General features: G+C 50.6%; 7 protein-coding genes across 7 annotated transcripts; 3 read left to right on the top strand and 4 right to left on the bottom strand.

The window, feature by feature from the left end:
- Positions 1–711: 711 nt before the first annotated feature.
- On the top strand, positions 712–7395 carry PV08_08291 (uncharacterized protein; the record flags this gene model as incomplete). Its single annotated transcript, XM_016382617.1, has 1 exon — positions 712–7395. One exon carries the CDS (start codon positions 712–714, stop codon positions 7393–7395), a length of 6684 nt encoding a protein of 2227 aa, XP_016233320.1.
- Positions 7396–9722: 2327 nt separating this feature from the next.
- Positions 9723–11861, bottom strand: PV08_08292 (uncharacterized protein; the record flags this gene model as incomplete). The annotated part of the gene is made up of 1 exon (XM_016382618.1): positions 9723–11861. One exon carries the CDS (start codon positions 11859–11861, stop codon positions 9723–9725), a length of 2139 nt encoding a protein of 712 aa, XP_016233321.1.
- A 629-nt stretch (positions 11862–12490) lies between these two features.
- Positions 12491–14203, top strand: PV08_08293 (uncharacterized protein; the record flags this gene model as incomplete). The annotated part of the gene is made up of 3 exons (XM_016382619.1): positions 12491–12648; positions 12718–12874; positions 13610–14203. The coding sequence occupies 3 exons, from the start codon at positions 12491–12493 to the stop codon at positions 14201–14203; spliced, it is 909 nt and encodes a 302-aa protein (XP_016233322.1).
- Positions 14204–14254: 51 nt separating this feature from the next.
- PV08_08294 (uncharacterized protein) lies at positions 14255–15184 on the bottom strand (the record flags this gene model as incomplete). Its single annotated transcript, XM_016382620.1, has 4 exons — positions 14255–14326; positions 14398–14497; positions 14553–15090; positions 15145–15184. 4 exons carry the CDS (start codon positions 15182–15184, stop codon positions 14255–14257), a joined length of 750 nt encoding a protein of 249 aa, XP_016233323.1.
- A 1830-nt stretch (positions 15185–17014) lies between these two features.
- PV08_08295 (uncharacterized protein) lies at positions 17015–18540 on the bottom strand (the record flags this gene model as incomplete). Its single annotated transcript, XM_016382621.1, has 2 exons — positions 17015–17486; positions 17594–18540. The coding sequence occupies 2 exons, from the start codon at positions 18538–18540 to the stop codon at positions 17015–17017; spliced, it is 1419 nt and encodes a 472-aa protein (XP_016233324.1).
- A 1206-nt stretch (positions 18541–19746) lies between these two features.
- On the top strand, positions 19747–20760 carry PV08_08296 (uncharacterized protein; the record flags this gene model as incomplete). The annotated part of the gene is made up of 1 exon (XM_016382622.1): positions 19747–20760. The coding sequence occupies one exon, from the start codon at positions 19747–19749 to the stop codon at positions 20758–20760; it is 1014 nt and encodes a 337-aa protein (XP_016233325.1).
- A 627-nt stretch (positions 20761–21387) lies between these two features.
- On the bottom strand, positions 21388–22629 carry PV08_08297 (uncharacterized protein; the record flags this gene model as incomplete). Its single annotated transcript, XM_016382623.1, has 1 exon — positions 21388–22629. The coding sequence occupies one exon, from the start codon at positions 22627–22629 to the stop codon at positions 21388–21390; it is 1242 nt and encodes a 413-aa protein (XP_016233326.1).
- Positions 22630–25442: the final 2813 nt, after the last annotated feature.

A 25442-nucleotide genomic window follows, 5' to 3' on the forward strand; every position in this document is an offset into this window, starting at 1 on the left:
ACTATGAGGACAACACATGAGGTCATTTGCGATTTATTTTCTCTTCCCCTGTATGACTAGAGAGGGTGGTGTACGAGTAAGGAGAGGCACATAGGCACGTACCGTATGTTCTGGGTTTTCGGTACTCGCACAGATGCGAGTGCAGGGATCCGGTGTCGTGCCTCTCGTAGAAGGATCAAGGAAGGTGTGCACGAACCCTGAGGGGGCCGGAGAATTGATCGGTTCGGGCATAGTGGCCGCCGGGCGTCGATGGGCGCTGTTGGGCCTGCTTCTGCTTGGAGGGAGCACCCTGAATCGTGGGCCTGGTGGGCGGTAGTGGCCCCCCGAGGCCCCTGTCTTTTGTCTTCCCGGCGCCCGTGGCCTTTGGACGCACCGGGCCTAGTCAGTCTTTAACTTGGGCGCTCTAGTCCATCTCCAGTGTAGTCTCTGCACCTAATCACCCTTCTGGCCAACCACAGCCTCGGATACGTGTCGCGTACCAATCTTGATTTCCCTCCGCCAGGCCTCTGAATTTTGACACCTTCAGTCTTCCACCTCTCTACTCCGTATTCTGTAAACCGTCCACGCAGCTTCAATTCGATTCCGCTCTAGGTCAATGGCGCTGCTGCCAGAGCTCGAATTCTCGTGTGTCACAACCGCTTCCACGGCTCCGGACGTCGTCTCCAGCACTCCGGTCAAGTGACATCTCACAGCTCGTGTCTCTCACCGTTCATGAACCTCGACCAGATCGGACTGGACACTCTCCCTTCTCATATTCGTGGGCACACCATCATCGACACCCCAGAGTACGAAGAAGCTATCCTCCAATCCTTGAAGGGCCCGAGTCTTTCGTCCACTCCTTCCGAGAGTGACTGGGTCTCGCCCTTCACTCTACCTCCTTTGCCGACTTTGCATCGCGATCGTCATCTACGAGAACCTTCTCAGTCCCCTGAATTCCATCGCCAACGAGCTGAGAGTGGTGCATACTACGCCGCCGCCTGGGGCTCCCCATACGCTACGCCGAGTCCTCGACGAAGCCCACGTACCACAGATCGGTCGACTCGGCGGACCGACATCGAAGGCACCACTCCATCCGACTCTTCCGTCCGTGGCTCCAGTCCTCTGCCGACGCGAGTCTCTGCAGAGAGCCCGGTGGTCCGACCTCGACGTCTCGACTCGAGTGAAAAGAGACGGCAGGTGAAGAAGAAGTGGCTGAATCCGCTCTCTGAAAGACCCAATTGGCTGAGCGAGTCAGAGGACAGTGGTTCCGAAATAACTGCAAAAGAAGGGGAAAGAACACCAACCCGCCGCGCTTACCTAGGCCATTGGGGCATATCGCCTGACGCGGTCAGCCAACGCCTGCAACGACACCGGCGCAGTGAGAGTCTTGGGACTGTGACCCCGAGTGCTTCCTATGGTTCCCAACCCGAATTAGCAGCATCATCCTATTCGCGGAGATTGATAGCTCCTGCTGTGGGAGATAGAATGGCGGAACAAGAAGCAGAGAGTACCACAACTGCTGAAAAACCTCTTCCTGACCCGCCATCACAGTCTGTGGTGCATGCAGAAGAGCAGAAAGCGATGGCCAGCCCGAACTCGGAACCGCAGCGACCGCGAGTCGCATCCATGCAATCATACCAGCGACCCAAGAAAAAGGTTGCGTGGAAGGGTAAGACTTGCATCATCGCCTTGCCACTCACCGACCGAAAAGCTGCTGGTCTTCCGCCTCTACTCACCCCGCAAGACATCAAAGAGCGCGTTGAACGCTGGGCCAAAGCCGGCTATGGCGTGGATGGTTTCGAGCTCACCAATGTTGCGGACGGACTGCCGTCGAATGCTAGTGGGCAGAGCCGGCCGATGTACCCGGACCCAGCAGACATGCGAACCGAACGAACTCTGCGCAAGTACCAGGTCCGTATTCCGGACCAAGAGGAATGGAACGCCTTCGTCAACTACCTTAAGGAGGAGAAGCTTCGTGCGCTGGGTGTGAGTCCAAGTAATTCGGAAGTACCGCCATCAACAAAGTCACCCTTCTCGGCAGCTTTGAGTCGAGTTTCGTCTGGATACCCAGGGTTGGCGCCGTCGCCGCCGGTTGCCTCGTCCTCGTCAGCAAGCAATCCACTACGGGTGACAAGCAATCCCTTTTCTCCGTCCTTATTGTCTTCTACGGGTATCAGCCCACAGCCTGGATCTATGGCATCTTCTCAATATACTGGTGTGCCAAGATCTTTACAGGGACATGGGTACAAGCAATCTGTCGTTCATCAAGGTGCCTACGGACGAATTACATCACCATTTGACGGGTCTATATCCCAGTCAAGTTCGTTTGGACACGGCTCTCGACCTAATGTGCCACCACTATCTTCACGACAAAATAGCTTCTCGCCGAATCATCCCGTCTTGTTGCCTAATTTGGGCGAGGTTCTGTCCCCTCAAGTACAACAGCGTGGCACTGGTCAGAACGTCAACTTTGTGCCTGAGCCCAAACGTTATGGCCCGCTATCTCCAGACAGCAACATAAGCTATGGTCATCGCCATCAGCAGACACTTAGCCCAGCCCTACAATACCATACGGATACCCACGTCCGTACACCAGAAAATCGGGCCCCTTCGCCGCCTCCTATTGAGATTGCTCACCCAACACCGAAGAGCCATCGGCAGAACCTCAGCATGGCTCTACAACGAGGTGTTGACGAGGCGGAGGCCGCCTCTCGTGCGCATGTGGGTGCCGGTGCTGGCGAGGAGTCGGAAACCGTGCAGATTTCTTCCAGGAAGAATTCGATGATGGATGAGGAGCCCCCTATTCTAAGAAGGCCTGAGACAATGTCTGCTGCAGACGAAAGATCGGAAATCGAAACCAACCCCAGCATTGCGGCGACTCCGATGCTAATGGACGACAAGAATCCGTTCGTCAATTGGCAGGCATTGAGCGATGCGGCGAAAGCAGAATCCAAACCAATCGCGGAATCCATCCCCTCGGCGTCAAGGCTTAATGTGCAGGCGAAAGAATTTGATCCGCAGGCTGGCTTTTCAAGCTCCAACTTCGCATTTGGGGACAGTAGCGGGTTCAAACCATTTGGCTTTTCCCAGTCACCACATGCCCCAGTATCGCGAAAAGCTTCAGCTCAAAATCGCTTGTCGCTGAATGCCGATGCCCCGGCCTTTACACCCTCCTTCACATCCCAAAATCCCCCAAGAGAAACACAATTTAGGTTTACCTCGGCCACTTTCAACGTGACAGCACCGGTATTCGATCCAGCGAGCTCCCCAAGGACGAATTTCCGGGATGGGGAAGGCTCTGCTGCCGTCACAAGTCCTGACGCTACGAAGAGCATCTTTGGCAAGGTGGTCATTGATCCAGCATCAAAGGTGACAAGGAGGTCAAGCAAACCGATTCCAATTCAAGCCCCCAAATATGCGGAGACGCAAGATCACAGCCCATCAAGCAGTGAATATGAGGATGAGATCGATGACTCTGGCCGTCCAATGGCACCTAGCGATCGACAAAAGAGGGCCCGACGAAATGACAGAGACGGAGACAGGAGTCCGGTATACGCTGACTCGGCACCTTTCAACCACGAGAGAATTCTGTCAGAAATCGTTGATGATATCGATCAGAACGGACCACCCCCGGAGAGCCCGAAGAAGCCATCGGATGGTTGGTCCTACATTCCTGCTGACGAAAACCCGATGGAAAGCCCTACTGACGTACCGCCGGCTGAAGAAGATATGGATGTCACTCAAGACACCGATCAGGAGTTCACCATGGACACTCAAGAAAACGTGGCCAAATTCAATGAAGCTCGACCTGCTTTCGACGCGGAGCCTGTGAAGCCTGTGCATACCATTGAACAGCGGCTGAAAGATGCGGTGAAAGATGAATCAGTTACGCCTACGAATGTTGAAGAGTCAACAAGACCACCAGTCCGGAAGCCTAAATCATCCCTATCAGCACTTGCCAAACCATTTGAGTATAGACCGTTTTCGTCCAGCCCATATACATCGTCAGCCGCAAAGACTCCAGCGAAGCCAAAAGGATTGGAAGCTTCGAAATACGCAGTATCATCGAGCCCGCCTCAATCTTCAGCCGATCTGACTGCGAGCCTGTCTTCGCCTCCTGCGGATCTGTACCATTATGTTGAGAAGGACGACGATTCGCTGAGCGACAAAGAGGAAATTGTGGAAGTAATAGAAGAGCCATCGACTGAAGAGGAGATCGAGTCGCAGAAAGGAGATCGAAGCTCCGATCTGGACGCTGACGCCGCTAAAGCGGTGGAAATGACAGAAGAAAGATCCATTGAAACGCATGAGCAGCCATATCATGACGAGATAGAGCTTGACATGCCTCGATTGAGATTGCGTGATCATGATGATCCATTGCCTTCATTCGAGGAGATTGATGCCGTTATGAAGCAGTTCGAGGTATACCCAGAGCTTGGAATTGAGCGTAACGACACCCCTATTCAATCCACACCACTCGTTGACATGCGCCTGGGAGATAATTTCCGAAGTGATGCTCCTAGCCCCAGCCCACCACGCCGTCCGGCGCATTCCGCCGCTCACAATGATGCCTCACATGCGCCATCTATTGGCTTGGGCATTGGAGTTCACAAACTAAACACAGGCAGAGAAGACGTCAGTGACTGGGGCGATACAATGTCAGCTCCAGAAGCTGCGAAACTGCAACTGCGATCTCAGTTTTTTGATGGACATGTGAGTGAGTTAGTGGATGGCATTCTTGAAAATCGTCTTGGGCCACTTGAACGAACTCTACATACCATTCAACAATCCTTGACTTTGATGGGAGGAGGAGTAAGACCTAAGAGTAGTGGTCGTAGTGTTTCTACAGACATGAAGCACTCCGACGCTGATGACGAGGATGAATATGACGCTTTCGAGGGCTTTGCGGCCTACAGGTCGAGATCTCCTGTCGCGAGAAGGAACGAACGCAGGCAATCCCAGATTCGTGCCGCTGTTGCTGAAGCCCTTGCTGCGCACCAACCAACCCAGGCCCCCCAACCGTCAATCGAGATAGCCGAATTCAACACAGTCATCCAAGAGATGAGAGAGATGGCGCAGCAAGCAGGATCTCAAAACACACTGAGTCAGCTCAAAACTATTGTAGAGGAAGTCATTTCTCACCATCCTCGCCTACGCGGTTCACGTGTCCAGCAAGAGCACGACTCTGCGGAGCAGAAGTATAAACCTCAGATTGATGGACTTGAATCTATGCTGAAGATCTCGAGAGAGCATGCCGCTGAAGAGGTTCAGCTTCGTCGACAGGCCGAGGAGCAGGTTGCGGAGTTGAAAATCCGCTTGCGTATTGCAGAGGAAGAAGCCGCACAATACCGAGAATCATCAGAAGAAGCCCAACAGACGCTAGTGGCATTCGTCGAGGAAAAGAAGTCGTATGAAAAGGCCCAGGATGAGATCGAAGCGCTGAGCCTTAGGAACACCGCCCTCGAAAGCACTCTCGAAGAGTATCGTGTCTCAAGTGATCAATGGAGAGAAGACATCCGGTCCGAACGAGAAAAGAACAAGGAGCTCAAACGCGACTTCGACGTGTTGCAGCAGCACTTTGACGACCAGTCGCATTCTCGGCAATCTCTGAAAAGCAAGGTAGAACGACTGCAGTCACGTATGACTCAGGCTGTCCAAGACCTGCATGCGGAGCAGGCCGACTGGCGTCATAAGGAACATGAGCTTCTCGGGAGACTCGCTCAAGTCCAACACCAGGTTGATCTCGAACGTCGACATCGTGAAAAGACCGAAGAAGAGCTCCACGCTTTGGACAAGGAACATAGAGCCAATCTTCAAGTGAAGCCTCTTCTGGAACAAGCTCAATTGGATGTGAATAATTTGAACGGACTTGTCGCAACCCTCCGAGAAGAAAACAGGCTTCTTGATGTCAAAGCCTTCAACCTCGACCGGGAATTGACCAGCTCTATCAAGACCAAAGAGGCCGAACTCGCTACGGCAACAGTGAAGTTACAGGCTGAATTGGAGAGTGCGCTTGGACAACTCCAGAGTATCAAGACAGATTCCGAAGCTCAAATCACGCGACTGCAGAGTCGCCTTGACCATGCGGAACTAGATATCGAGGACCAGAAGGCCAAGCATGATGCCATCTTGTCGGAAACCATCGAAGCGCATAAAGAGGCAATTCGCGAGGCAAATGAAAAGAGAGAACTCGCTCTTGAGGAACAACACCAGGTTCACGAGAAGAAACTAAATGATCTTCGCGATCGCCACACTCGAGAGCTGCATAATTCCTTTGACAACAGAACAAGACTTGAACATCATCTGAACGAGAAACTCAGCTTGAGTGAAGACAAGGTGAAACACCTAGAAGGCAAGATTACCGATCTTGAGGAGAGATTGGAGATCACCAAATCTGCAGCTCGTGCCGCCGTCGAAGCCGCTACGGCCAAAGGTGTCAATCTGCCTACGCCGGCGTCTTCAGTGGTCGCGTCTCCACCACAGCGAGCTGCAAGTGCTTCAATCTCGTTTGTGAAAGGGACCGAGGTGCCCGAAAAGATCTCGCCACAAGCCCTGCGAGAGTCTATCATGGTTTTGCAGGATCAGTTGCAAAATCGTGAACAAAAGATTGAAAAACTAGAAGCTGAACTAGCAGCAACGGATAAAGATGCACCTAACAAGTTGAAAGAGCGGGAGACCGAGATAGGCTGGCTTCGAGAGCTGCTCAGTGTACGCATGGATGATCTAGAAGAGATTATCGGTTCGTTGTCCGAGCCAAATTTTGATCGAGAGACTGTTAAGGACGCTGCGATCAGGTTGAAGGCGAATCTGCAAATGGAACAACAGCTGAGAGAGCGCGCAACGGCAGGGCAGTCAAGTTCTTTCCCGTCGATATCAACCCTGACCAGCTATGCTCAGTCACCGCGAGCACTACCGATGGCCGCTGCAGCTGCGTGGGGCAACTGGCGTAGGGCACGCGATACCTCCATCGGAGCGTTGTCTGACCTGGCCACCAATCTAGGCACTCAGACACCCACGAGGTCGGCCAGCGGCAGTCCTAGCAGCTTTCTCTCGGGCATCATCACGCCTCCGGGCACTTCTCAGAAACCAACGGGGTCTACCGAGATGCCTCCTCCAGGCGCGAGACCACTTGCAGCCGCAGCCGCCGCCGCTCGAAAGACGAGCTCCGAAGCACGACCATTGAGAGGCTACAGCTCGCAACCCCGAGCACTCGCAAGTAGACAACCAGACAAACGGCCAGATAGTTCGCAATCTGAACCTCGACGTCTAAGACCGGAATCGCCACATACACCCACCCAATCGAAGCGGCCCAGTCTTGAGCTCACTGATGATGTGGATGACGACGCATCACCACTCGATGGCAAAGACATGACGGCGCGGCGCTTTCAGGAGCCTGAATCTGTAACTGCTGACTGAGAAACATTCTCCTAGTAATGTCTATGAACGAAATGGGCGGGTTAATCAATTCTGATGTGGATACCAAAGTTTATCAACCAAATTACACAAGTATGAACGATCAGTTGTCAGTGTGCGAGCAACTGTTGGAAGGAGCAAGACTCCAAGAACAAGGGAATGGAGAAGAGGAAAAAGAGTTGAATAGTGGAAAGAATTTGTGTTTGAATTTGCATGAGCATGGCCTGGCAAGCGTTGTCTTTCTGTTTCACCCAGTCTCTCTGGGTCTATCACTGTCTACTGGTCATATAATACCCCTTACTGTTTTGTTATTTGGTTGTCTTTCTGTTCTCTCTGATTTGGGGCGATTCCTTGACGGGTCATTTAACCCTGACCCTATTTTTCCCATTTTCTACGTTCTTTTTCCATACTTTTTTTCCATCTTAATGTCTCTCGAGTCTCGACTCATCTTTTTCAAATTTCTTCTCTCATATATATTCTCTTTTTTGTACAGACGAATTTCATTATATTATAACAGGAGTAGAGGGGGAAGCACCAGGTGCACAGGGCTGTCGTCAATCAGGCAACATGAGTTGGAAGTTGAGAGGCACTCAGGGAACACTTCTTTCTTTCTCGCAACACTTGGTCGTCCTCTCCAGGCTGTTTTGAGCACCCCGCGAATGCTCCAGGACACACTTGATCGTGCGCCGAAGTGCGCGCCGTACTCGAAGTCTACAGAGAACGCTGTAGCCTTGGTTGAAATCTGCTATCACTGCGCATCACCCTGTACACAACTCATGTACGCGCATGTTGACTACGCACACTTCTCTGTATGCACAATGTACTTGCTTGTTCTCGACCGATTCATTGCGTACCTGCTATTCTGGTGCGTATACCTGCCTATTCGTGTGCATGGCCATGTATATTCAAGGAAAAAAGAAAGAAAAGCACTTGCCTAGGCCCCTTGACCTAGTTGTCCATGTCTGCTTGGCCCAGGGCCCACTGTGCAGTGACCACCTCCCTGGAGAGGGGCACACACCTCCCGACTCACTACAATACATGTGTGTTCCAGAAAGAAAGCTCAAGATCAACATCAAGGCACATTAAGAGGTCAACAAAAAAGTAATTAGGCCTTCGTTAAAGACAGACTATGCGACTATCACGAATAAATATAAGAATTAAAGGTGAATATTTAAAGGCTGAGAATGTATTCTGTATATCTCTACTATAGAAACTAAAGCATTCTCTATAGCAATATAGATTTCTAGTAATCTGGTTCTCTCAAGACCGAAGACTCATTCTATACCGTTCAAAAACGAAGGAGACAAGAGACCAAACTATAACTTAGAAGCTAAGACTATCAATAGAGTGAATAATATAGATCAGGTTCCCGCTATTTTCATCAAGGCTCATTAAGTATTAAGATATTTTCGTTATCTCTGTATAGCGATATAGTAAGTAAACCTCTTTAGATAAACATGACGCTCGCCCTATTAATGTCTTTACGATATTTCTCCACTAAAACGTCGCTATAAGTTCAAAGTGTTTTTAATGGCCTTCTCTACTTCATGATTATTCTATTTATCTTATCACCCATCCTGAAACCCATAGAAGTCGGTGTTGTATGAAGCTATTTTCTCGAGATCGAGATGGCCATGATATACGCCTTCAAAGCTCTCCTAAGCCTCTAGAAACCTGCAAAAGCTTTATGTTATGTTAGCCCTTGAGAAGACATTGAACTTGAATGAGAAGAATTGGACACACACTCCCATTGAAGAAAGGGCGAGGCTTGAAAGTGAACTGGGGACTAGAGTTGCTTGTTGAGTATAAAGAGGTATACGCTAGATATCGATGTCAACCCTGTCGAGATTGGCAACGGAAGGACACAGACTAAGTTAGAGGCCAACTTGTACAGGACGTACACCTAGACCGGAAAGCACCCGGAGTCTAGACGTGAATATTGCGTTTAAGGAGCCATCCAGTGTCAGAACTGACTCTTGTCGACGGCGGCAATGACTCTAAACGAGTACTTGAGATAGGGAAGGGCGTTCGCTGAAGCGATCTCCAAGAGCTAAGAGAAATCTGAGGTTAGGATTGATACTTAATAACGATGACGGCAACCAAGACTCTAAATATGTGATGGAGGAAGTACTTGTCATACCATGGAAATGTTTATGACTCTACATCCAATCCTTGAACTTATTCGATCTATCCCACTCCTCACGGTAACCCAGCTTATATCCTGGTTTGTCAACGAAGCACCACCGAAATGGAAAGATCTATTCAACCTTCACAGTATACGACCAATCGATTCTCCATAACACACAATTTAAAGCCGTCTAGGAGAGCCCCTAGTCGACAGGGTGATTGACATATGAGAAGAATAAATCATCCACACTTAGATCGTCCCATGATGTCGAGGACAAGGCCCTGTCGTCCTGGACCCCTTGTCCATCGCCGCCAGAGTCAGGTGCTCCGTTCTCGGTGTTGGCGACCACCCCCGTATCACGCTGGGGATCATGAGGTTCCAAGACTCTGGTTTGCAATTCGGCTGGGTCGTTGTCAGATGAGTCCGTTCCCACGACGGTCTCCCTGGAGTCAGGCGGAATTGAGTGTTCGGCCAGAGTTTGGTCTTCGGCCGGAGTTGTTGATGATGGTCGGCCATCACGTCTGATTGCGGAACTCTCACGGAGCTCAGTCGAAGTCGTGCCATTTGCTAGTGGCCTTTGCGACCCTCTCGCTTCAAGATATCGCTCAAAGATGGCTTGTAAGCCGTTGGCCACTATGGTATCGTTGAAAGCTGTCATATCCGCCATATTGGAGACAAGCCCATTTTCAGCTAGCAGACCAGTAATGATTGCAGGTCCCTGGGCGGTGGCAAAATCTTGAAAACAGGAAAGCTCTTCAGAGAGTTCGCTGTCCACAAAGGGACTGTGTGGGCGGGGTACGCCTGGAAAAAGGATGTCGAAGACTATGTACCATTGATCTGTTTCCGACATTCCCGGTGGTACCCTTACCTGCAATTGTCTCTTCTGAGCCTCAGTCACGGCTTCCCACTGAATCATCGGCCGCCCCTCACATGAACGAGCTCCGAAGTGCAAGTCGCGTACCTCTTCACTGTCAAAGGTTGCCATGCAGTTCAAGCAGTAGATGGGGTAAGAATGATGCCTCGAAAGGTGCTGTTTGACGTAAGAGATCTTCGAGAGCCGATTTCTGTAGCAGGATCTATGCCGATGAGGATCCTTCTTGGAAAAAGGACATGCGAACCACAGTCGCCGTCTTTGTTCTGCTTTCGTGAGGCAGGCCTTTTTCTGAACAGCCTCGCCCGGTGATCTGACTAAGGAGTCTTGATCAGAGTTCCTGGCTCTTTTTTGCCCTGGTCCCCCGAATTCCTGCTGGGCAGACGACTTTCTCGCTGAGCTTGCAGTGTCGCTGTGGCTCAGACCAGATTTGGGTGAATGTGTCCGGTAATGATCATCAAATGCTGAGAGCAGACATGTGAGTAAAAAGCAGCCATGCAACTGTAGCAGTGGATGTTGCTCTTCGCATTTGGGCGTGGGTTCGGAATGATCTGAAATCCAGTAGTAATCGCTGCTGTCACAACTCATGTCCTCCTCGATTTCCGGCTCAGTCTCATGCTCATCTGGACCTAATGGCTTTTCAGATTCTGCCAACCAGTGGTTATCGAATTGAATGGAGTCTGCTACATCCCCCCGTACACCCCCAAGGGCCTCCATTGCCAGAGATGGCGAGTGTAAAGGAAATGGAACAGGCTTATTCGGTAATGTTTCGTGTTCTTGACAAGAAAGTGCATCGCCCAAAGAGTCGGCGTCTCTGGAGCTCAAGTCCGCCGTCAAAGAAGGAATGAGCTCGGACTTTCCGACTGATGGGCTCTTGGGAGGTTGGTATACCGGTTTAAAGCTGATGTTCAGATTCTTATGTATCAACTTCAGTTTACTGAACGGCTCCTGTTCCCAAGGTTGACTCATATAACCCTGGAGTGCTGGATTTTCGGTCTCGACAGGACCGATGTCTTGGGCTTTCAACGTGTTATAAATTGGTAGTGGGGTGTCCGCGAATTGTCCTCCGATTAGAACTAACGCTGAGTCCTCCGCAGGCTCTGGCTCAGATGGCTTTATCCCTTGAATGAAAAATTCTCTGGCATAGGCAATATCGTACGGGCTAAATTCCCCGTTGGATGCACTGTCCTGCGTGGTCGTGAATTGATGGGGAGGTTGGGGGGTGATTCCGGCCAGTGACCAAGAGTTGATGTCGTCAGTGTCGTCTGTAGATGACTGGGGTGCAATAGGTACAGCTGTAAAATGACCGTTTCCCACGAATACATATGCTATCTCGCTTCCACCACCTTTAGTAACAAGGTTTTCGATCCTGTAGACATCTTCAACAGTTCGCTCGGTTGTGGGAGAAGCGTGAAAGCTGATACGAGACTGAACACTGCTCCTCTTGCTGAGATTGTTGATGGATGACATAGTCATTCAAGGTGAAAGAGCCTTGATGTGTTGTGGTGAAGCGATGCTGTGAATAGCAACGGTTTAACCCCAAGGATTCAACGGACGAGACCCGGACTCAGATAGCATAGGTGGGTAGAACCATGGTTGTTCAAAGGAAGGAAAATGTGTGGTGGTGTTTTGACGACCGAATCCGTACCTTTGGCCGCCAGGGCACAACTGTGCTCTCGCTGATACTGTGCATATGAGGCGCATGTGGGCGGCTCTCATTCGCGGGAGGCGGTGACGGCGAGCATTTCGAGTTCTGGCCCCCACGGCTGAGCACATCTGCCTCGAAAACATCGAGAATGCAACAATCATCTGTGGGCACGGCTTCCCTTTGACACTGAAAGGAAACAGATCAGTAAAGCAGCCAAAGTCCACGAGGTGACCCTAGGCGAAGTACAATGCTGGATCGCACGTCCGTGGCCACAACCTTAGCATGAAAGGATACTGCAATGCACCTTTGATCGGGGAAGACTCACAACCAAATCGGTATCTTCAGAGATGGTGGCAGTCATTTATCTCACCTTGAGGTCCTTCGTCCTTTGAAACATCCTAGATCCGCAGCAAGCTTCGACAAGTCGGGGTATCTTGATTGAAATTTCCTCATGGACATCACCGGCAACGACATACAAAGCCTTCGCTCGACATTTGTATTGGAAGCCACAGGAGCACCATTCCGTCGGCTGGAATCCGAGAAGCTTGCGGAGGAAGATGTTTATCTGAACGATTTGGCGGAAATATTCGACGCGATTGAATTGTCAAGGTGAGGTTGCTCTACCATTGGCATTCCAAATCAGCTGAGCGTGCTTTCTTTGACTGACATTCTTCCCAGCCAGCCTGACCTTACCTTCTCATTACCACCTAGGCCTCTTTCAGAGCTAGACACGATCATCACGCCTCCGCGTTCGCCGATCGCCGCACAGAGGTCGCGGATCCAGCTCGAACAAGTCTTTGTGCTCCTGAACCTGATTATGTCCACAGTCCTTGGGGTATGTGTTGGCATTGTGACCTCAAGATTGGACACTGGATTTTCCGTCGGGACAGGGTCGTTGGCAGTGCTTACTCTGGCCCAAAGACTAGCATTCTCAAGCAATCGAAGGATAGATTAGATGAGAACGAGCGCCCGCGTCAGCGGGAAGCTTGATGAGGAATATATGTCGAACTGAAGCCAGTCAGTTAAGTCAGCCATACATGAAAAGAAGTTCCCAAGATGCCCCGTGCTTTTGTGTGCTTGTGCGACATCCTGTGTTTCCATCACGGCCCGTCAGAAAATGGCGCTGTGAGAGATCTGGCCAATCATCAACGTAGCCTCGTCAGAAATTAGTGGATGCGCTGTCTCGTTCGGACGAAGATTACAAAGCCTTCGGACGAACACTCGCGCTCTCTACCAACTGGCCTTAAACCTAGGATCCTAGCCTTTAGTACCTTGATCTGAACCATCTCGCTGGATCGTGCTGTCAGAAAGTAGCAATCAAGCCATTCTCACCGATTGACAGACGAGGATTGCCCATCTCCCTCGATAGCAATGCCATCCTCAGGGTCCCAAGAAGAGACCAGAGAATCCTGGTACGGAGTTCAGGACCCTAAGAAGAGAAAACAGATACAAGATCGCCTGGCACAAAGAGCACGACGTCCGACTGTCCCCTTCCTGCAAGACCGTGGCGCCTGTGCTAACCATCGTAACAGGCAAGAGACTGGCTGAAGCTAACAAGAGTAATGAACAGGCCATAGTCGTCAGCCCTCGGTCATCGAAGCATGTAGCGATAACACCGCAACGCCGGATGGAGAGCTGCTCTTCTAGCGATACTGATACACTGACCTCAGTTTCGAACTCCCACCAAACCTGTTCTCCGCCAAGTTCACCACATCTGCCAAATTGCCCTCAGACCTACAACATCTCGCCTCACACCGTTATCCCCTTTAAGCGGACGCCTCTCCCCGTGGACCATCTACTTCTCATCGGCCCCAGCAGAAGTGCGCTGGTGGCGTTTCAAGAAAACGGCCATCGCATGGGTATCGGATGCGCTTGTGTCGGCCTGGTCAAATCATGGCGCCATCCTGCAGATCTACCGGCTCATCTGCAGCCGACGCCGCTTCAACTGACGACGCCGCATTCGATATGGATTGATAGAATGCCGTTTCCACGAATGCGAGATAACATTATTCTGTTAGCTCACATGATTGATCTAGAAGATTTCTATCTCGATCTCCTCACGACGGAGTCCTTTGAATTCAGGAAGGGGATGCCTCCTCATGACCCTGCTGCCTATCGGATTGATCCTTCGTTCAGAGCGAAGTGGGGATATCTGTTCCATTGAGAGGCAATAGCCACTTCGCTGGAATTCTCACAACCACGTCATCTGCCACCCCTAGTACGGGATGAATGTACCATCGTATGAAGCGAATTTGCCTGAATGAGACTCTCTGGTCGACTCGTCGATCTGGGAGTGGCACACGGTCAAAATTAGCCCATGATCTCCCAGAAACATCGGCATGGAATAGATTCACTCACCAACTTCATCAAACCGGTTATGCTTCCCTCGATAGTAGTGGGCGCTTCGGTCAACCCGAACGACCGAGCCGACTCGTTACCCATCTCTGTCTGAACCCAACTGCGGTTGTCAAGTTAATAATTGGTCCACGTTTTCCTTCGGAGGGGTAGCCTACCCAGGATGCATGGGGAAAGCGACCAGAAATTCGTTTTCGAGATGGATTTTCTTGACAATGTAGTTCAAGGCCGCTTTCGACGTGCCGTACACTGCATTCGGAATGTTCACTTTCTCCTGGTCGGTGATGATGCCTGCCGAAGAACCCATGGGGATGAATTTGGGCGTTTTTTGAGACTTCTTGAGCAACGGGAGGACGGCTCTGAACAAGATGATAACGCCAATTACATTTACGTGGTAGTACTCCATTAGATCGGAAGTCTGCGCATCCTCAACCCGGACAAAGACTCGTCCGATGGCCGAATTCGGGATGACAACGTCGAGAGATTTGATGTTGTGGACGGTTTCGAGCTCCTTGACCGCATCGGCCGCGTCGGTTTCGGAGGTGTTGTTAATTTTGACGATAATCAGCGAGCTTGAGGGGCCTTTGGGAAGATCGTTCAAGGACTTGCTGGCGGGGTCATTGGGATCGCGTACTGCTGCGACCACGACGTTGTTGGGCTGTTTGAGATACGCCTCGACGAGGCCTCGTCCGATGCCTGAGTCGCGTTAGCCGAATAGGTCGTGCCGGTGTGATGTGTGATGCGCCATACCTCGATTGGCTCCGGTGATCAGGTATGTGGTGGTAGACATGATTGCTCAGGGCTGTGTTAGAGATGAAGGGATCCCTCGTAATGTTGGACTTTCTGCGTGTATTGTCTTCTTGAGTTCTTTGAGTAATGGGACGAGATACACTGCTTTATATTCCTGCGTTTCGGTGTCGACAGGGTTAATATCACCCCGTCGGCCATTATGAAGTCTGAATACCGGTCAGAAGTTAGAGAGGTCGGAACTACTTGTGCCAGAACTTGTGGCGAAGTCTTCCGGCGTCAGAAATTGAGGTGCCAATGATTGTCCATCCGCTTCGAGAAACTTGAAGCCTCGTGTCAGAAAATAGTCTGATACCCACCTAGGCCACTAGTTAGGTGCCTACAAATACTTCATGCCCTATACTCATCGGAGATCGATGACCAAGCATATCAACAAGTATTCTGTTCTCTTCCATACTCCGAGGACCTTCAAGGATTTGTGGCCTGTCGGTATGGAGCTTGGTGAGATCAGTTATGTCCGATTGCTGTCAATAGGAGACGAGCACTTCGTAGACAATCGGAGTGACGTATCACTACGCTTGTGGTTGAGCGGTCAAGTAATCCACTGATATTGGTTAGTATACTTAGTCACGACAATGACTAGACTTTTGAATCAAACGGAGAGAAAGTGTACAAAAGATGTTCCTTTGAGTTGATACATATGTACCTCGAACGTATGAAGGTTGAGAGAGCGAAACGAAGGGTGAAAGAATCTCTGTCCGTCTGCCTGGGTCCTAGGGGACATGATGACTATATAGGCGCTACCTGAAGTGGCTGGTAGGTGGTTGAGAACGCAAATGATGCTCTAGTTCGACAGAACGAGATGTCGCTCTATGGTCTTGGAGTAGCGACCGCATCAACATCAACCATAATCACCAATCACTTAAAGATCCCTCGTGAGGGACAATATGCCACAGCAGCTCAAAATTCCCATTGTTGAGAATGTTCTCTAGAGCGAGATATTCATACCAGTCATTAAAAAGGTCAAAGATGAGGTACTCAGGTCAGCTTGTAAAGGGCAGTCTGGGGTCAGCCCTGGAGAGGGTGCCATTGAAAACACTTTCTGGGCCGTGTAGCCGCTTGGTAAACTCCCATGGCACTACCGCTGCAGGCTTGAGGGTGACCCTGAGTGATAAAGGGTTGATGTCCGGCGAAAATTTGATCTGCTCAGTTGTATAAACCTAGGGAGATGCCTCCAGCTCCAAGTAGGGTTGCCCGCGAATAGAAAGGTCTTCATCAAATTAATACGTACATATGAAGAATTGTTTTAGGGGAGGTGCCATGACTGAAGCGTTTGCGATGTTCAATGAGTACACCAACCCAAACTGGACGATCTACAACGAACCCCTCATGATCTGTGCAAGTCCATATGAGACAGAAGTACCTCTGAACGACCCAGATCAGATACCTTAGAACCGGGGAGGGCACCGGCGAAGAGTACTTCCGTGCATTATATAGGCACTTCAACACCAATGTCAACGTGCCCTGGTAGTTTGTGCGGGTTCTTCAATGCGAGTTGGTGAGCTTTTTCACATTGCGAATGGAAACAGCCCATGATATTTGGCATCCAAATCGGACGGGATCCGCATGGGATCACGATCGTTGAAGCATCTCGTATCCAATGAATGTACGTTGTTGGCTACCTAGTATAGTGCATCGTGGTACCACCATTGTGCATATGCTCGCCACATTGAGAGTCTTAGCGAGCCCATCGTCGATTCGCTTCCATTTCCCCTTTTTGCTTCTTTGCGACTACTGCAGGAACAATATCCCTGCCACTAACTAACAGTCTCCCATGTCTATATCTATATACACGCTATGTGGGCCCTGTGTCTTAGTCGTCCAAAGCCGCATAATAGCTGTAATCCTGGTTCAACAACGGGAAAGCGTCAGGCTCCGGTTGACCGCTACCACCATGCCAGACTGGGCTGGGCAGGCTCTGGAGGCCACCGTTGGGCTGCATCGTGTCCGCGAAGACATGCTCAAATGTCTTGGCCCATTGAACACGGTTGTTGAGACCCTCGAGACCCCAGAGCTCCTGCAGGAAGTGGAGGACCGAGGTATGCGTGTATGCGGAGTTCTCGGCATACATAGTCCCGTCGTCGTGGATGAGCGTGTTGGCTGGGATCCAGGGTGAGATCAAGAATGCAGGCACACGGACACCAAGACGAGTGAAATCGTAGGTGACGTTGTGACCATCGGAAAGTCCAGAGAAGGCGATGCCGTCCTCAGGAGCAGGAATACCTGTCGGTGGAGGGACGTGGTCGGCGAAGCCACCGTGTTCGTCGAAGTTGATAATGAAGAGTCTAATGAATATATTATGCTGTGGTTAGCTGAAATTGCCCATACCGTACGATTTGGAGAAACAAAGCAAGAAAAACAAAGCAAACAAAAACAGAGTATATGCACGTACGTCTCTTCCCAGTACGGGGAGTTTCGAATGGCATCATAGATGTGTTTGACCAAAAGTTCTCCGGCGGCAATGTTGCTAGTAGGGTGCATGGAGTCAACAGTGCAGCATTCAGGATTGATGTAAGAGAATTGCGGTAGGTTTCCGGTCTTGAGGTCCTCGAAGAACTGATCGGCGTGGACGATTTTGTCCATAGAGTTGTCCTGGACCCACTTGTAGATGTACGAATCGATGATGTCGCTCTCATAGTAGTTTTTCCATGAGATGTTCTTGTTGTCAAGGGCTTCAAAGATAGAGGTGGCGCACGAAACGCCCGTCACATTGGCAAACCAGCCAGTTGCTTGAGTGTCCTTGTTGTCGACGTATCCACAACTTGATCCCGATGTGTGAAACATTCGGTTAGGGTTGGTAGGTCCCGGGTGCTCGGCGTGATAAGTATCGAAGAACGCATAGTTCTTTGCAAGCTCCATCAAGGTGCTCCCCTTTGCTGGGTCGTAGGCTTTGATGACAAAGGAGCTGTCGCCGGGTGTTGCATTGTATCTCTCTGACTGGCGCTCAATGAAACCAGACATATCAGGGGTGTCACTTGCTGTAGGCTGCCATTTGCGGTAGATTTCATAGCTGACTCCAGCAAAGTTGTGATCTGGGTCGTTCAGAGGTACTTCTGTCTCATATGGACTTGCACAGATCATGAGGGGTTCGTTGTAGATCGTCCAGTTTGGGTTGGTGTACTCGTTGCAGAATTCGATGTTTCTGAGGCCGTCAATGTCGTCTCTGTAGTCCCAGTATCCGGCTATATTGTCTAATGATCTGTTCTCTAACATTAGAACGACAACTCGACTGATCTTCGAGCTGAGTGCACTCCAGGTGGCGCTGCGAGGCTTGACGGGGGCAGCGACAGCGGATGAGATGAGGGCCAAGGCCACGGAAAACTTGAGAAGAGGGGCCATTTTGGGAAATATTTGGCGGGCAAGCTTCTGTTACTTCCTGCCTGACATCAAAAGACGTTTCGAAGACACATCGCGAGCACCTACCTTATATGCTTCGTTCGTTTGAGTCTTGCGTCGCGGGTTTTGTGCCGGCGCTCCGAGCGACTACCGCGAACATGAATACGCCGATTCTCGGAGAGAGTCTCCGGACAGCAATTCATGAACTTCCAAACCAATCCTTCGCATGACTTTTGACACGTTGTGAGCTGGATTCTAGATAAAACAAGCATGGCATGAAAGATCAGCTTGTTCACCTTCTGTTCGTGGCACTAGAGGTGAACCGGCGGTCACCGGAAGGAGAATCATACCATGGTTCATCCAGGCTCTCGTGGGTCTGGTGGTCTCCTCCACCCATATGGAAGCGAGAGCATTCTTCCAGAAGCCGACATTTGGTGTTGGTGATTGCTGTGGTAGCTTGGTAATGGGAGCTTGCAACAGTTCATGTGGGTCTGATACATGATTTAGAGGGACGGCTGCACTAGTACGGCACTAGTCAACGCTAATATACTAAGGCGGAGCTAATCATGCTAAGCTTGGTGTGGAGACCGCCATCCGAAAATCTTACCTTGTGGATGCTTATCCATTGCTTGTTCAGGGTCCTCGAAGAAGTACAACATCGTCCAATGAAGTCCTATACAATCTCTCTTACTCACACACGTGCGCTCACTATGCAAGTCGCCTGCATGCATTCTATGGGGCATCTAGAAGGATCGTCACATTGCATACCTTCCTCCTTCCTCTTTTCGTTTTTTCCACACTAACGTCCCCAGCCAGCTTTTTTTCCTCGACATGTTTTTAGGGTATAGCGAAGCGCACGTTGCAGCACGACAGAAGCTGATTGAGTGTTGAACGGTTGCATTTGCGACAGTATTCACCCACCAGGCCCTTGGGCCTTCACCAGCGGAGAAACTTTGCAACCGGGATGATGGGTTGCATGTCGTGTGCATCAATAGCTTAGGGTCCATGGCCATTCGAGCTTGGTGTCCTCACCTTGGAAGCAAGCTATCGATTCACCAACTCCAGACATCATGACACGGATAACTCGGCTGAAGAATTTCTTCACAAGCATACGTTGGTGGATTAGCTTGCGGATTTACTTGGGAAAGCCGACGTCTCTTTCCCTCCCCCCTCCTCATTCCATTTTTCTCAAGTTCCGTCAACTTCCACATGAGTGAACTCTTCTCAGACATTGAGCACCTGAGTACTTCCAACCTTAGGGTATCAAAGAAAGTCCGCTTCTGCACGAACAACAACATAATGTTCAGTGAAAGCTACGAGGACGCCAACGCGATGGCTTACATGGTCAACTTCTTCAGACCATCAAAGTACACATCACTACCACGAGATGCAGAAAAGGCAGCAGAGAGAAAATCACTCCCGGCAATCTCAGAAGACTCGGCTTTGGAAACAAGCAGCGAGACATCTGCAGAGACCATTTGCGACTCTGGTCTGCCACCAGCAGAATCCGACTCAAAATCCACGAGAGCTCGAATCATTTCGGACGCCATCATTGGTCTCTCAGACGGCCTGACAGTACCGTTCGCATTGACCGCGGGCCTGTCTGCACTGGGTGATACCAAGGTTGTTGTCTTTGGCGGCCTCGCGGAGCTCATTGCTGGTGCCATTTCTATGGGCCTAGGTGGCTACCTTGGAGCCAAGAGTGAAGAAGACTCCTACAAGGCCACTTTGCGCTCTACTCAGTCTAGAATGCGGGACTCAAACAACGACATTTCATCAGAAATCACTTCCGTGTTTGCGCCTTACCATCTTCCTCCGTCCACGCTAAAGGACTTCACACATCAGCTGATCACCTCCAACAGCCCTGACACAGTGGTTGATTTCTTGATGCGCTTTCAGCAAGGCACGCCTGAGCCCGCTGCCAGCAGAGCGGTCGTCTGCGCTTTGACCATTGCCACGGGCTACTTTATCGGCGGCTTCGTGCCTCTGGTTCCATATTTCTTTGCCTCGAACGTCACGGAAGGGCTCATCTGGAGCATCAGTGTCATGATTTTGGCGCTGTTCATATTTGGCTATGTCAAGACGGGGATGACAGATGGGTTTAGAGGTCGAAGGAATGTTCTCAAGAGCCTCAAAGGCGGCGGACAGATGGTGATTGTGGGAGGGGCGGCTGCCGGATGTGCAATGGCCGTTGTCAGACTATTTAACTCTATCGAATTTTGATGGAGCAGAGGGTAACTGAAGCATGCAGCTGGAACAAGTACTTGAGGTATCGAGAATGATTAGTAAGGGCCGGAGTCACGTGGACTGGGTTAGCATAAGGTGTGTTTTCATAGGAATGAATACAACCTAAAAGGGTCTTTCAACGGGTACAATCTGCGCTTTTGGCGGTGAAAGTATACTTTCACTGACTTCAGTATTCAAGGACCAGCCAAGCCCAGGGTCTGATGTGCGTCATTCTTGCTTTCCGTAAGAGAAACTCTACATCAACTCCATCAAAAAGTTTGTTTCGAGGAATGTTTGTAGTGCTTAACAAGCCAACTGCAAGTACTGCTATTTGACATGTCGCGATTTACTGGTCAGCGAACCCAAGTAAAACTGCTCCAGTACGAGGAAGGAAGTGTGTCTCTGCGTCAGGAGGAATACGTTGCGCTCACCGACCTTCCCTCGCTCAACGAGTCGAAGCACTCGTAGGTTCTGGGGTACGCCTTCAGGCTAAGCATTAAGCATAGAATGCGACCGTTGTAGATCAAATTATATTACGTGAGGTCTGACCGTCTGAACTACCTGTAGAACTTAGATACGCTAACCCTTTTCGGCTCCACTTCGACTTCCACCTCCCTCCTTCATCTAAGCCGGGGGACCCTGGATGTAGTCGTTGCCAGTCAAAGCATCGTAAGGATATGGGTTGGTGTAGTTGAAAGTAGGGGCTCTCCCATTGATCTGCTGGACAACAGCGGGCAAGACACCCTTTCCATTTGCACAGGTCGAGGCATTGGTTGGTACTGGCCAAGCGTCGACGTACTGGGTGTCAGAAAACGGACCAGGGTACGACTCGTTGAAGTATAACCCAAGGTCGTTGATGTTGACCACAGCATTCTTGTAGCCCGTCTTGCTGGCCACAATGTCATAGACGTTGGCGTGGCAGTCCCATCTTCCCAACGACGGGAGGCCCCAGTTTTGAGAGACCGACGCAATGCTCGAGTAGTGGTTGTAAAAGGTGCTGTCAGTGGTTCCCTTTAAGTTGTCCGGAATTGCTCCGCCAATGAGAACCGAGAATACTTTGTTGGAGATTTCGTAAGAGTCGTTTTCGTCAAAGGTCAACAAAAACACCGTGTTGTTCATCACATACTCATTTTTCAGCAACGGCTCCATCCAGGTACGTAGCCAGCTCCCAGCAAACGTTATATTGGTATCGTGGGCATCGTTGGTCATGTTTGGAGTGATGAAGGCCCACTGCGGAAGCACCTGGTTCTTGATATCGTTCTGAAAATCGTCGAAACCCTTGATTTGGCGGGCCCGAGTATCATTCTTGGCAATCGAGTCGTAGAGAATCAGAGGATTGTGCTTTCTGACGTAATCGTTCTTGAAGGTCTCTTGGTTTGAGTAGTTGAAACCCTGGAAGCCGGCATAAGGGATGTGTTCCTGGTACTCGCCCCAGGAAATCTGCTTGGTGTCGAGCAAATCAACGATGTGAGCAACATCGGCAGGAACAGAGTTGAAGTCGTCATTCTGCATGCCGAAGGTGTCTCCTCCAGCAGCGGCACAGTAGTTTGGCTCTGACGGGTGCGTGACAGCGTAGTAGTTGGTCAAGGTGATGCCCTGGGAGGCGAGCCACTCCCAGTTTTCGTCACCCGCGGTCGCTTGATAATCAGTGTTCTCAAGCCAGACCTGGTAGAAACGATCGAAAGCAAGACCCTTGACATTGCTCGTTGGCGACAGCGGCTTAACAGCGGCTGCTGCAGATTGGATTGCCGCGACGGAGGGCTCCACGGTCGCCTCTGCAGGGCGAGAAGCATATGACGAGGAGGAGGTTGGGGCAGCAGAGACCAAATAGCCTGCTGCAAGCAGCAGCGCAGCAGAAGAGAGCATCTTGGATCGAGGGCACAAGAAGAGATGAGTGTGGAGGAATGCAAGTCCCCAGGTCCTGGCTCAGACGGTGCTCTTCTTATATGTGACGTGTTCGGCACATTGACCCGGCCTGAACAAGCTTAAGTTTTCAGCTGTCATGCTCGGAAAGAGTTTCCTTTTCCCTCAACAGGCAACACTCTCGAGCAGATGCTACTTATTCCTTGAGTGTGAACTGATAACACTGACGAAGCTGAACTAAAGAAAATAGTTAGGCGCTCCAGACAAAGTTCGAGCGCAATAACGTGCTAGTGCGGCACGGCTTGCATATGCATGCTTAGTGAGTTTAGCCGCTCTTAGCGCCACTTAAGTCGTTAGCGTCATTAGCCTGCGGGGTACCAAGCTTCCACCACTAAATGCTTAGTTTGGGGCACGTGTGTCGATTTCGACTTCGACCTTCGACATTTTCAACCGCACTGGATCCCAGCCATTTTTGTCCTCGACCTCTGCCGCACACGGTTGCGACAAGGGCCCTGCATAGTATCGCGGTCCCTGTACACGTGGTGCCGCAGGCATGGAACCTCTCCGGAACCTCGCCGAAGAGATGCTCGCACCTGTCCTCGGAACAAGCGGCACTGCTTCGTTACGCAACTGAGAAAAGCTTCTTGCATACAGGTACCATCCATCATCGGCGGAGCCTTACGGACTACATGCCGACTTCATGCAGCGTTGCAGCCGCATCAATAAGTCCACCTCGCTTGTCACACGAATCAACTAGGGCCAAAAACAATCTGCATGTTGCCATAGGGTCCTCATTCCGTTCCAGCATGTCCCTCAGACGGCTGGAAGAGGAGCAAGCACGTGTACAATGGTACGACGATAATCTTCTTTACAACAGGCCCCTATCCACCGTCAGAAATGGGGTCACCGGCTTTTGTAGCCTGCGGAACTCCATTCGCAGCGCCCTCATGGGAAAAAGTCGTCGGAGGAGAGCGCGCGACCGGAGCGACGAATTTTTGACTGCTTCATCAGCGTCGAACATGACATTGAATGGCTCTCAGGCCCGCCTCGGCGTACTTGCTACGATGTATTCAGCACCTACCTGGTGTCGTCGTCAGCAATTATCGATTCTGACATTTCATTGCTCTTGGCCTGAGGGGCCGCCGCGGCGCAGGTCCTCCCGCATCTCAAGAACTCGTTTGGTGCCGTCGTTACCACCAGCAAGCATCGAGATTCACACTGGATGTCTCTGATGCCAGCCTAAGCGTTCTCCCTGCTCACTCTTCAGTGCATTTGGCGTCGTTGCCGTCAACAATTATCGATTCTAACGCAGAACGGCTCTCAGGATCGCCTCAGTGCACTCACTCCCCCATCTCCATCACACATTTAGAGTCGTGGCTGCCGTCATCAAATCATGTAAGGATACTCTCTTCCAATCTTCTCGCTAGCAGTTCTCCGTTCGATCTGAGCAAGCCTAAATGTCCATACGACGAACCCCTACCTCTACAGCAAGCAAGAAAACAAAACCGAATCAAATTTCTCCCATAGTCCTGCCAATCAAGACGGAGAGTGAGGCGCCAAGAATGCCATCATCTCGCTCGGAGAAAAAGCCGAGGGAAGTAAGCAGCGAGGCCTAGATTAACCGCAACTGTGCCCGACCCTGCGCCCGCCTCCACTCCGATTACTGGCAGAAAGAACCCAAGAAACAGAATGACGCGATTAAGCTCACGAGAAAATTAGATTTTGCCAAGTACATTGGCCTCTCTGATGTCACAACATACAATGAATGGCGGGAATCAGATTGCTTCAGACCGATATTCGATGATTACTTTTCAACGTTAATCTACCAGAGCGAGAGAAGGCGAAAACGAGGGAAAATCACGCCCACGATTAATGAATCTCGCGTCCATCGAAGCAACAATACTCGAAGGAGAGGCACAAGGTCGACGGAAGTACTCTGCTCGTCGCCTAAAACAAGACTAGCTGGTCGGTTTTGGATCGCGCCGCCTGGACGCTATTCGAACTTGTAGACGTCAACAGTAATGACCACAAGGGACTCTTTTACACTCGTAATCGTATGGAGACAAAAGAGAACTGAGCATGGCCATGAAGGATCTTTAGGAATGGGAGACCACATGTACATTATCTCTCGATCAATGTTAGCTGGCGGATTGTGCTTCATGTGTCAAAGCGATCCCATGGGCATTTAACACAGGCAGGCATTGGATACCGGGTCACCAGCATTGTGACTGAGGCTATTTAATATTCTGTGTCTCGATGATCTAGTGAGATTCAAAGTCGAGCTATATAATAAGCGTCGAGCGAACACATCGCAGAAATGAGAACGGTGTGCCCCAGCGACATAATCGTCGCCATCGAACCACAAATTCGAGATTTCCAGCTCAGGAGGCCATCCTCAGCTTTTCAGGAGTCCAGCTCAGAAGACCATCTCGAGCCTTCAAGACTCCAACTCGGGAGCCTCTCTTAGCTATCCTTCTCAGAAACAACCCTCAGGGAACTCGATCGTACTACGTAAAAGGACATCTTCCACTAGCCTAATTTAATACCATAACATGTTAACGGAAGAGATCTCTTCACTTCTGGGTCGATAGTGATAGGTTTCTTTGTAGGGGCTGTCATGTAGGTTCTTATAGTATTTCTAGATGATGAAAGGCAAAACTTGGTGGTTGGAAGGGCGTTGTGGTTTATAGCATGCTAGCGGTGAATGATGAGGGCGTGCAAGGATTTGATCAACGAGGGACGCCAGTCCACCGACCAGGTGCGGTCGAAGCATTTATATGACAATGTCTCCGGTCGCAATCTTGTCGAAGCACACT

Source organism: Exophiala spinifera (assembly GCF_000836115.1).
Source record: "Exophiala spinifera strain CBS 89968 unplaced genomic scaffold supercont1.6, whole genome shotgun sequence".
Taxonomy (NCBI): domain Eukaryota; kingdom Fungi; phylum Ascomycota; class Eurotiomycetes; order Chaetothyriales; family Herpotrichiellaceae; genus Exophiala; species Exophiala spinifera.